Here is a 12,534-nt window from a genome sequence, read left to right on the forward strand (position 1 = left end):
TGGTCACGATGCTCTGGGGTTCCACGCCGGACAGCAATGCTTGGGGGAGGGGGCTCGCTTCTAGAAGAGGGAACAGAGGTCATTGTCTTGGCTGTGTCAGAGAGGAGCTAAGAACTGCACATCTGCCCTGGGGTTGGCTGTGAGGAGGCACGGGAGGAAGCAAGGCTGGAAACAGGGTCACGCTCAGGGCTTGGGGGTCAGTCGGAAGACTGCTGCAACGTATCTTTTAAAAAGGGCAATGGTCAGCTGGATTTGTGTTTTACGAAACCCCCTCTGGTTCCCGCCCGGAGAAGGGATGGGAAGAGGGCCGGAAGCTTGTTGGAGTCGATTGAGGAAACGGAGGGAAATCCATGATGTTCCTGGTGAGGGATGTTAAGGAGGGATGACTTCCTGGTCCATAAACCAATTGTGAGTGGGCTTTTCTTGAGCTGCTCATTTGCTTTTTAACTTTAAACTTTTAAACTTGTGTAAGGAAGCAGGCTCTCCTTTCCATCAGTTGTGGATTCTAACCCAGGCCCATGGACAGACAGGGGGCTATGGATAGAATTGCTACTGACCTCTAACTGATGGCAGTTTCTTCAGTTACGCAGGAGGCAAAACAAAATCAAAGCCTACTCTGTTATTAGCAGCGGCTGTAACTTTGTCACATATATTTTTATGTTGCACTGCAGTCATTGTAGATTTCTTGAAATGTATTTTATGCCCATCAGTATTTCAAAATTCCAGTAGTTATTAGACCCATTGTCATTAGATCTTGTGATTTAATGTGTTAGTAAGGTAGTGTGTGGTGCGTGTGTGTGTGTGTGTGTGTGTGTGTGTGTCATGAATTCGATTTTTAGTATTTTGATAACTATGTTTTAATATGATTGGTTTCCTTTGTAATTCTTGCAGTTTATTCTCGGCATTTAAAGACTGTATTCCAAGAATACAGGGGTCCACAGTAAAAGTCCATCCCCCTCCCCTCAAATCCCCCACCCTGGTTTGCAGTTCATCCACCTGCAGCCTACACAGGCGTTCAATGTGCAGCTTCTCTTCTAGAAGCTTCTTGAGGCAGAGGTGGTGCCCACTTATTTGCTGCTGTGGTTGTAGCATCTGGCCTAGCTCGGAGCGCGTGTTTAATTCCTGTGTGTTTCACTGACCTGGAATGAAGTGGTTTGGTAGAACAGGCCAAGAGGCCCTGGTCTCTTGAACTCTGCCTGCAGCTTCACCAAGCTGACAGTTAGTGGTCCCCCATCCGAGGTTAGAAGCCCCCATCGGAGGCTGATCCGTGGATCTGAGGTCCACCCGAGTCCCGCCCCACCCTGCCGGACCCCTAGTGTTCCACTTGAGTACCTTGGGGTCTCCAAACCATCACACCTCCCAGGCCCTGGGCATTTCCAACTGCAGGAAGGGTTCTGCACACCTCGCTGCCTTTGGGCGTTTAGAGCATCCGCCCCCCCCCCCTCCGCATCCTGTCATCTGAAACTCTGGGAGCTAGTTTCTCTCCTCCCATGCATCGCTTTGTAAAAAATAAAAGCTGAGCTTTTGGAAGCCAATCAAGTCACACACTAGACGAGAGAGATTAAAGCCACAATGAACCAATTTAAATGCCTGCGCATTCTAATGTGCTTTTCAAACGAAGCATTCAAAGGCAGGGAGTGGCTGCGGGGAACGTATTAAGTTGTTAGAAAAACATCAAAACAGGCTCCAGGAGGAAAACTGGGAGACTGAGCTCTGAGGACCGAGGTCCCAGAGGGAAGCCCGCCCTGGGTCACCCACTCCCTTCCCCTCGCTGCTGGCGACTTTCCCCTCTCCCAGCGTGCGTCGTGCGGTCTGATGGCAGAGCTGCCAGTGCCAGGGGTCGAGGTGAGGGGCGGGATGCCCACATTCCCAGTCAACGCCTGTTGCACAACCAACTGATGATTGAGAAAAAAGGGCCGACAAACAATTCAGCCAATGTTAAGAAATTATTTGGGTTTTTTAAATTTTAAAGTAACGATTGCCCTTTCTGGAAAATTCACAAAGTGCCTAAGAGGAAAAATAGGGAAGCAGAAAAACTTCCAACTGTGATTCCACCAACCAGACAATGGTCCTTAACCACGTGGCCTCCAAAGACACCATGCCAGGAAAAGAGAGGCCCGAGGTCATGTGGGATGCGTCTTCAGCCACTTGCCCACACCCCTCTCTCCGATTCGTCACATGGGCATTGGTTTTTGTTTGTTTGTTTGGACCACTTCACGTGGCTTGTGGGATCTTAGTTCCGTGACCAGGGATCAAACCCATGCCCCCTGCAGTGGAAGCGTGGAGTCCTAACCACTGGACCGCCAGAGAAGTCCCTACATGGGCATCGTAATGGTGAGATTTCCCAGCCTTTTTCTAGGAGCATGGTTTTTCTGTGGTTGTTTTGTTTTGTTTTTATTAGCTGTAGAGCCGGGGCTACTAAGTATAAATTTTGTTGCATTTTTTGATATTATCATTAGAGCCTAAGTATTCTCCATCACAAATTCATTTCAAGCCTACTTTTTATTGGCTGCATAATATTCTGAAGTGCAAGTGTGTGATACTTTCCTTAACTAATTTCCTACTGTTGGGCATTTGGGTTGTTCCTAGTTTTGTGTTGTTTTGCCTTTTTAACAAATGCTGTGGTTGGTTTTGGGTGCATGACACTTTATACCAACGCTGGGCTATTTCAGCATTGGCAGAGGGTTTACTCTGTGCTAGGCATTGTGGGAGATTGGAGGATAAACTAGACACAATCCTTTCACCTAAGATGCAGATATAAATAACTTTAATCCAAAGTCGGTTATAGTTGCCATAAGCAGACAACTAGAACCGAAATACAGAAGAGTTTTTCCTGGGCTTAATGGGATTTTAAGAAAGTTACATGAGAAAATCTGAGACCTTGTATCCGCAGCTAGAAGGTAAGGGAAAGAGAGGAGGGGACAGGATAGCAAAGGGGTTGGTTTAGCTGGGAGACCTATGCCAGGAGGCGGGCATCCCCGAAGGCAGTGGGTCTCAGCTCAGATGCTAGGTCAGTTGATTGTCAGTGGCTGCCAGGAGGTAGATGGTGCATAGCTCAGTGGAAACACTTAGCAACATCTGCCAGGGACCCAGGTTTGGTGGAGAAGTAGCCACAAGACACCTGGCTCACCGGGCCATCCCCAGCCTGAGATATTAATTTCAGGTGAGGTTCAGGGGCTGGCGTCATCCTGGCCAATGCCCCAAAACTGTGTTTCTTAGGTTGAGGCTTTTTGATCCATTCAGATCAAGATTCAGTGTCTGTCACAGACATCTCAGCCTGTGTGTGTTTTAGGATCCACTTTTGGAGCAGTTTCCAACCAAAAAACACAGGAGAGAGTTGGCCCTGAGTGCCAAGCTAGCGTCAGAGGGGAGCAGGGAATCTGAGACAAAAAGAGTCTTTGCCAACCGGGCACCCTGGGCCCGCTCTCCCTGCCCAGCCCCCGGAGAGGCCAGACCTGTTTTCCTTCTCGGCCCACTTCCAGTCCTTTGGCTCTCTGACAAACACGATCGCCTCTGGCTGTGGCACCGAAGTCAGAGTATCGGAGCATCAGGAGGGTGTTGGGGGCGGAGCGTGAACCCCATTCCCAGGGTCAGGCTCCCCGACCCTCGCCGCCATCAGCCGGCCGGGGCCTCTCCACAGCTCGCCTTCCCCCCGCCCTCCTCGCCTCCGCGTTCGCACCTGTGCGCCTGACCTCGTGTGGTCCTGTCTTCAGCCCCCGCAGGTGCCATGACTCAGCAGCCGCAGGAGGGCTTCGCCAGGAGCTTGGAGGACGCCCAGGAGTGGATGAAAGCTGTGCAGGAGCGGCTGCAGGTCAATGACAACACCCAGGGGCCCCGCGCGGCCCTGGAGGCCAGGCTGCGGGAGACCGAGGTATGCAGAGACCGTGGCCTTGATAACTCCGTGGCCTTGGCCCTGTCCCTCCCTCTCAGGCCTCAGGTTTCCCAACTGTTACATGGCAGAGTGGACTAGACCGGTGTTTCTCAAAATCTGATGTCTTTGAATCTCCTGGGGTTTAAGTGCAGATTCTGGTCCAGGAGCTGGAGGTGGACCCGAGATGTGACATTGCTGACGTGCTCTCGGTGACACCTTTGCTGGGGGTCCTAGGATCACACTTTCATCGTAAGGGTCTGACTCTCCCATCCTGGAAGGGGGCACCGTGCAGCTGGATGGTCCCCACCCCCAGGTGGCCCAGGCCCTGCTTCCTGCCCCTTCTCTGCTTCTCTGCAGCTGAGGCCCCTCCCTTGGCTTTTATAGGGCTAGAGTCCAGCTCTACCCTGACCTGGCACAAGGCGGAGGCTCAGTGCTACCCTGACTGGAAGTGCGCATGCCCAGTGCCTGGCCCAGGATTGTGGTGCCCCCCACCTGAGGTCATCTGCTCCGGGCCAGGGCCCAGGGGGAAGAGCTCTAGACTAAGAGTCAGAAACCTGGGTTGTAGTCTGCACGCTGATCCAAAGTGCTGTGTGACCTCAGCCACATCTCTGTCCCTCTCTGGGCCTCAGTTTCCCATCTGTAAGTAACGCAGTTGACTTATGTCTCTCAGGTCATATCCATTGGGATATTCCACAATTCTAATTTATCACCTGAATGGTTGCTTTCTTTAAGGGGAGGCTTACCTCTTCCTGCACAAACTGACCCCCCAACAGGCTAGAAATAGAGCTGACCCCACACCCACTTCCCTGTGTCTTGTCTTTTCTTTCTTTCTCTTTTTTTCTTTTTTTGAGCTGTCTTATTGATTTTGCACATCTTATTGAAAATATCTAATGCTCTTTTTTGGAAGTGGACAGTTAAAATTAAGAATTGATATCACCTTTTCAGGGCCAACGGCTTAAGTGTCACCACACAGTATGAAGGAGGACCCAGGGTTTGCATTTTACAAGTGGGGAAACTGAGTCTTGGAGCGGTCTGGTGACTTGTTCAAGTTGAAAAGGTCTCTGGGGAGGACACTCCACCCTGGAATTCTGGTCCTCTGACTCCTCTTCAAATGTGCTTTCTGCTTTCCTACAGCATTGTGTGCTTCTGTAAAATCACGCCTGCCAGCGTCAGGGTGCAGGGTGTCCTGGTTTCTCAGGCATTCTGTTTAGTAGAGCAGCTCACGGGACTAGAGAGAGGACAGGCTTTGGAGTCTGGAAGTCCTGGGTTCAAATCCCAGCTCTGCTTCTTGCTGGCCCTGTGACCCTGCTGGACCTCTCTTCACTTCCCTTCTAGAATGGGTGAAGCTCATTATGTCAGGGTGCTGACTTCAGCAGGGTGGCTCACCAGCTGCCTTGAGGAGGCTTCTGTGGCTGATGGATGTTAACATAGAGCAAGCCCTGTGCTACCTATGAGGCTGGATGTAAATGACCTGAGGTGACAGCGACAGTGGCACCCTCTCTATTCTTCTCCCCCCACCCCCCGTCCCCTCCAGTGTTTTCTGGCATTTCCTGTCATCCCAGTTGCCCTCAGAATAGTCCTTCTCAGTCCTTCATTGGTCGGACCCCAAAGGATCTGAGACCCTCCACTTTGAGTCACGTTTTCCGTCAGCCTCCCCTGTGCCAGGCCTCAAACCTTGGGATGCCAGGTGATGGTGCCTGGTCCCTGGCCTCAGGGAACTCCTCCCAGGTAGGCACAGAGATGCCCGCTTGTCCCAGTGGGAAAGGTCCCCCATCCCTGCTCGGCCTCCCTCTTGGTGCGACACCATCCTAGCACGCACCACCCTGGACCACTTGTCCTTTTATAGCAAACATGAACAGATACTTGAGGCAGCTGACGAGAGCCCTGCCCAGGCGACCATCACGGCAGAAAGGAGGGGTGACCACTCTTGAGTGGCCCGGTCAGAGACTTCTCAACTGGACGGTGAAGTGAGTGGAGAACCCAGGGTACACGGGGAGCCCCGAGGAGGTCACGTCCCCTGGTCCAGAGGGTCAAGAGAGGCCTCTGGGGACAAGGGTCTTTACTGCTGAGGCTTGAATGAGGAGGAGTTAGCCAGATTGGGGGATCCAGGGGGAGGGGAGGGGAGGGGCTCCAGGCAGAGAGAACAGAATAGGAAAATCACTGGAGGTGGGCACAGCTGGGGGCACATGTGGGACACCCCCGATGTTGGTGTTGGGACAGCAACAACCATCAGGGAGAAGCAGGGGTCAGGGCCAGAGAAGTGCGGAGGGGTCAGTGGTTCCAGAGCCTGGAACAGGGAGCCAAGGAGGACCCCTCCTCTGTAACAGAGTGGGTGATGGGTTGGAGATTTGGAAGGTCAGGGGCAAGCCTGGTGAGGAGAGGAGTTGACAGCCAAAGCCCCTTCTCTTGTCAGTCTTGGCCTTTGTCATTATCGTCATTATTATTGTCACCAATATTCATTATCAAAAGATGACTCTGCCCGGTCACTGAGAGAAGGGAGCTGACATTCATTCAGCAACTATTATGTGCTCAAGCCTGTACTATCAGCTTTCATGTTTAGTTTCCCCAAAGCCCTGTGATTGTGGTGTATTGTCCCCACTTTTCAATAGTGAAATGGATCCCTAGACACAGTGACGGGCCAGAACGAAAGGAATGGATCTTGTCAGGGCTTGAACCCAGGGCTGAGTTCAGAGCATCACTGGCCGTCCCCGTGTGGGGTCCGGGGGCAGTGGAAGGGGTGAGGCACACCCTACGCTCGGGTTCAAGGCATCACGGGGACAGGCATGCACATAATCCAGCAGCCATACAAGTTTGTACGAGGTGCCTCCCTAACATGGGTCTCATGAAATTATTCTCCTCCTCTAAAACCTTCCGTGGCTCCCCATTGCCCACGAGAGAAAACCCAGCTTCACCTGGCATCAAACGTCCTCCACTAACTATCTGCCACAACCCTCTTCTCCAGCCTCAGCTTCCCCCTCCAGCCGACCTCCCAGGCACACATCCTCTCCTGTTGGCAGAAAACCTCCTAGATTTCCTATCACCAAACCTTTGTGCGTGCTGTTGCCTCTACTTGGAACGCCCTTTCGTTTGGGTCTGGGTGTGCATGTGAAATGAAACGTCCCCTTGTCCACGTGTCTTTCCTAACCCCTTCCTCCCAGCCCCAAACCCAGCTCCTGACAGCCCTGCACAGCACTTGCTGTCTCAGCGTGCTAATCCCTTTGGACCTTGCACCATTTGCTGGCAGCTCATTATCCCCTGGTGGTGGGTCTGGTTTTGTTGGGCGAAGACAAGGGCGGCCCTTAGGAAGAGCTGTTGGCAAGGTGACCGGCTTCTGGAAGCCGAGGGAGCACTTCCATCAGGTGAGCCCTCAGGGATCTGGCCTGGAGCCTAGGTCAAGGGAGCTGTGTCCTGGGCGCCCCACCACCGTGCTCTCCTACGGGGCTCAGACCCACTCGTTTTCTGTGTGCTTTGATGTTTCAAAACCGATTTTGCAATAAGAAAACATTTCACCCTTGTCCTCTGGTGAAAGGGAGCAGCTAGAGCCTTCTCCACCTGCTGGTCCGTGGGACCTCCCCTGGGGTCTGGGGTCTCCCATGCGATCCCTCCACCAGCTCAGTGATGCACGTCCCAAGCGCCTGTTGGCTAGAGTGACCAGGATATGAGTTCTGATCCAACTCTGAAGCTTAGTCGCTGTGTGGCCAGGAGCGGGTCCCATGTCCTCCTGCCACCTCATTTTCCCAGCTGTAAAGTGCAGGGAGAACCCCCAGCGGGGGCGGTTCAAGAGAGGCCTCTGGGGACAAGCGACTTCACTGCTGAGGCTTGAATGAGGAGGAGTTAGCCAGGATGGGGATCCAGGGGGAGGGGAGGGAGGAGCCTGGGGGAGGAGGAGAGCTTGGGGTCTGGGGCCTGCAGGCCTGGGTTCGAATCCCCGCTCTGGCTGTGGTACCTGAGGAGAGTTCAGTGCCTTCTGAACTTCAGCTTTGCTCCTGGGGAAAGTGCTAGTTGCCACCTTGCAGGAGGGTGGGAGGATTGAGGCCAATGACTTACTGGTGCACTTGGCAAAGTGCAGGGCACGCTGGCAGAGCCGGTGGAGAAGATTGTTTCTCGTGGTTTCGATGCAGGGACACCAGCCTGTGGACTCTCCCAGCCCACACCAGTGCCTGCAGCGGCTGGTCTCCCAGGTCGCAGCATCTTGTCTCGTTGCCCTCTGGTTCCCAGCCTCCTCGGCCCTGCACTTGGGGTCTAGGCCAGGCTGCTTCCTTACTGGTTTCCAAGCCTCTTTATGGTCAGAGACATGCCACATTTCCTAGGACGTGGCTTCCAAAATCCAGATGCCCTGAACACTCTGTGTTTTCCTAGCTTTGCTGGCTCAAATGTCTGCTCAGCACTGAGGCCCGGTGCCACCGCCACCTCCTCATAAGGCCTTCTTGGTTTGCCCACATCCCTCCTCAGAGCTCCAAGTTTGGGGTCTCTCATGGCTCTTTTACAGTCATCTGTGCTCTTGTCTGCAGACCCCCTTACAGCCTGCAAGCATCGGGCCATGTTTGTTTTCCTCCTGGATTCTAGTACCCAGCACAGTACTCAGCATAGTACTCAGCTCAGTACCCAGCACAGTACCCAACACAGTACTCAGCTCGGTACCCAGCGTAGTACTCAGCACAGTACTCGGCATATTACCCAGGACAGCGCCCGTCTGGCCGTGACTGCGTTGAGGGAAAGCCCTGACTCACCACATTCCTCCAGCCTTCCTGACCTGCTTCTCCTCCCCGCTGAGGTTTTCCCTCCACCCAACCCCCGCCTGACTTTTGCCCTCACTGGCTCCCTCGAACCAGAATTGCTTTGTGGCTGCCGTTCAATGACCCCTTCCCAGCTGGCTCGTGTCCCTTGCCCAGCACTCCTGGACTGCGTGCTTGCTGGGGTGGGGCTGTAGAAGAACCACGCACCTGCCAAAGAGCGGAATCATCAGGGCAGAGAAGGAAGGTAGAATCTGCTTCTCGGAAGCTGGCTTTGCCAGCTCAGCCCTAGCCTCTGCTCCCACAGCAGACATGCCTCTGGTCGCTGATTTGGTTCTGGGGCAGGGGTTTCTGCTTCAGGCCAGGCGGGGCTCGTGTTCTGCCAGCCTTGGGACTGGCCAGCTCTCCTCTCTTTGTAGGGAAGCAACAGACTCACTCCCCTGCAAAGAGCGGTGGGTCCCCCCGTCTCCCGTGTTCCCCTGGTCCAGCCTGCGCCTCCCTGGTCAGGAATCAGGAGGGCAAAGGTCCAGAGGCCTAGAGGAGATCACACCATCAGGACCCTGGACTTTGGGAAGGGGCCCTTGTCCTCATGGGGACTTTCTAGGCTTGGCTGGTTCCTTGTGAGTGTGGCAGAGAGAGATTGAATTTAGTTTCTTCCCCAAGCTGCTGTCTCCCTTCATTCACGGAGCTGGATTCCGACTGAGGCTAAATTGGGCAGCCCCTATAGAGGAGGCATCATGAACTGCTGCAGAGAATTGTTCTGCAAAGCTAAGGTTTCTGTGCCCCCACTGGTAAAATTAGAATCACCGTGGTGCCCATCTTGCCAGCTTGGGGATTGGGCATCGGGTCTACTCCACAACTCTGGGTGTCAGAGACATCAGATCCTGAATAGTTATTATTATTTCTAATCAAATTAAATCTCACTGGATGGCAAGAAATTCATCCTCAGCCACGCTGGGGGACCCCTGCTTCCGAGTGGTGTGAACTGTTCTGTGCAGAATCTTACTCAGCCCAGAACGTTCCACGGTGGCCCTGGATCTTTGGTCCACACTCGTCACTATGGTGCCTTTGTCTGCCGCTTTGCTGCTCGCTGCTGAGCGGGACTTGGGGTCCCTGCTGGGCGCTTGCTGTCCCCATTACCTTCTAGGGTCCTGCAAGCCCTGCTGCTCGGCGCAGCTCCTGAACCCCAAACTAAAGCTCTTTTCCTCTCCTGGGGAATCTCCCTGCTCCTCCCTCTACCTGCCCCACACCCCACTCAGAGCACAGAGACAGCCCTTGTAAGGAGGTTCTATAATCTCACTCTTTGATAGCACGCGTAGGCAGGGAAGTCCCTCTATAGCAGGGGTCCCCAAGCCCTGGGCCGGGGACCGGTACCGGTGTGTGGCCTGTTAGGAGTCTGGCTGCACAACAGGCGAACGAGCGAAGCTTCATCTCTGCTCCCCATCGCCCGCATGGCGACCTGAGCCGTCCCCCGCCCCGCCACCACCCGTGGAAAAACTGTCTTCCACGAAACCCGTCCCTGGTGCCAAAAAGGTTGGGGACCGCTGCTCTATACTATCGTCATCATCATCGTTAACCACTCTCATATGAGGTAACAGAAAGGACTGGGACCACTGCCCATTTGCACGTGTTGGGGGAGGGTCTACTTAACGGCTCAGTGGTTTATAAAGTACGCTAGCATATCAGTGTTCTAATTAACAGTGTTTTTGAAAAGTAATATTATAACCTTATGAGGTAGACAAAGCAGAGATTGTGATCACCATCTCTGAGTGACTGAGTGACCTGCCTGGGACCACAGAGCTATCAGTGGGGCAGCATTGGACACGGCAGGAGGCCCTCCCCGACCCCACCCACAGAGAAGGCTCAGACGGGCCAGCCCACTGGGACATCAGTCTAAGAAAACTGACTGCCAGCCTTAGGGAGACAGGCTGGGGAACAGCTGGAGCTTTAGGCAAATGCTGTGCTGTCAGTAAATATAATCAGAAGGTAAGCAAAAGATAGTAGTAACAGTGAACAATTTTGGAGGGATGGAGGATGCAGTGTGGGCCAGGCCATGTGCTAATGTATCTCGCAATGTTACTATAACCTTGGGTGGCGTAACCATTATCTTCCCCCCTATTTCATAGGCCTGGAGAGTTTAAGTACCATGACAAAGGTCACACAGGTAGTGGGGACTAGCCCTGGAATTGGAGTCTAATCTTATTTTGACTGTAGAGACCAAGCCTTAGTTGCCAAAGAACTAGAATAATAACGGTGAATAATGACAACAGCTAATGTTACCAGATAACGTACTATTTGCCAGGCGTTGTGTATCAGCCTTGGTCCTCCAAGAAGCCAAGGCCAAGATGAGGTTAAATATGCAAGACGTTTAATAGGGAACCATCTGTGAGAGAAAATGGGACGGGAACCCGGGGAGGCTGGGAGGGACACGATCAGTCCAATGCAGGTCCGACCCTGAGTCCGGGAGAGCAGGGAGAATCTTGGGCTGCCGGGTGGTTCTCAGGGAGTTTGACAAGCCCATGGGGCATCCCGAATCAGTCACCCATCAGAGGAGCCCAGTGTCCTGTAGTAACGGGCCTGCCTTCATGTTCCTGTTTGGTCACTGGTGGGAACAGCTGAGGGAGCGAGGCCTTGGTGCCAACTGCAAACTCAGAGATAATTCCGAGCCTCGGCTGGGGACCTGGGCCGAGCCCACTCCCTGCAGTGGGCCTGAGAGGCAGATTCTCGTGGAGCCACACACTGGGACATGCACTTTACGTGCATTTTCTCAGTTAATTCTGAAAAAAAAAAAAAATCTGAGAGCTGAGTACTACTATACACCCACTTTACAGACAAGAAAACCAAGTCCAGGGAAGTAATGAAACTTTTCTGGGTTCACACAGCTGGAAACAGGCCCATCGGGGAAGGGAGGGCACTCCTATCATCAATCAGACAGCTCTGGGCGGTTCTGTGCTGATTAATCTCCATCGCTGCTCGCTCCCACCCCAGAGCCCTTAGCAGCCTGCCCAAGGTCCCAGGAGAAGGGGCAGGGGCTGCAATTCGAACCCCAGCTCCTCTGGTCTCAAAGTCCTGCCTCTTTCCATGTCTTGCCACTGTCTTCCCAAGGCTCTGCCTGTTGGCGTGTTGTCTAACTCCTGGGAACTGGCTTTGTGTCCACAACAGAAAATATGCCAGCTAGAGCCAGAGGGCCGCCTGAAGGTGGACATGGTGCTGCGGGCGGCCGAAGCCCTTCTGGCATGCTGCCATGAGGACCAGAAGCCCGAGATCCTGGCCCGGCTGAGGGACGTCAAAGCCCAGTGGGAGGAGACGGTCACCTACATGACCCACTGTCACAGGTAGGGTGGCTGGGTACCTTTCCGGGCCTTTGTCTGCAGCTGCTGCCGACCCTCCGTGCCCACCACCACGCTGGCCTGGGGCCTCTGCCCAAGGGACATTTCTTCGGTCCTGGGATTACTGGGAACAGGATGCTCTCTTGGGATGTCAGTCAACCCTGCCTGCCTCTTTCTAATTATAATCAAACTTAATGAGGATAATAGACAGCGGGAGCCCGTCGTGTTTTGCCAACAATTAATTCTTGGTAGACTTGCCGCGCGTGCATCCTCCAGCAGAACGGCCAAATGGCCCTGGGGGGTAAGAAGGCCTGTCGCCTTGCTAGCACTTTAGCCCAGATTCTCTGCTTGTGTCAGGGAGGCAGGTCGGGGGTGGGGGCTTCGCCTGACCTGGGATCGCCTCTTGCTCTGCTGGTTACTTGCTGTGTGGCCTCGGGAAAGTTACTTGACCTCTGAGCCTCAGGCGCCTCATCTGGACAATGGGTATAATCAACTGTTTCTCGAAGGTTGTTAGGAGGATGGCGGGGGATAGCAAATGTCAAGAGCCAGGCACAGCGCTTGGCACACAGGAGGTCCTCAGTGGGCAGGAACTGCCAGCATC

General features: G+C 53.7%; 1 protein-coding gene across 7 annotated transcripts in view; it reads left to right on the plus strand.

The window, feature by feature from the left end:
* The window catches only part of SYNE3 (spectrin repeat containing nuclear envelope family member 3), an 89,821-nt gene that overhangs the window by 34,541 nt on the left and 42,746 nt on the right, over window positions 1-12,534 (plus strand). For all 7 annotated transcript variants that reach the window (XM_082384493.1, XM_082384488.1, XM_082384492.1 and 4 more), the window contains 2 exons: window positions 3,714-3,871; window positions 11,767-11,939. In XM_082384493.1, the coding sequence (XP_082240619.1) occupies window positions 3,728-3,871; window positions 11,767-11,939 (317 nt within the window). In that variant the 5' untranslated portion in view covers window positions 3,714-3,727. The remainder of the gene's footprint in view (window positions 1-3,713; window positions 3,872-11,766; window positions 11,940-12,534) is intronic.

The sequence above is a fragment of the Balaenoptera borealis genome (genome assembly GCF_965194805.1).
Source record: "Balaenoptera borealis genome assembly, chromosome: 3".
In the NCBI taxonomy this organism is placed as follows: Eukaryota; Metazoa; Chordata; class Mammalia; order Artiodactyla; family Balaenopteridae; genus Balaenoptera; species Balaenoptera borealis.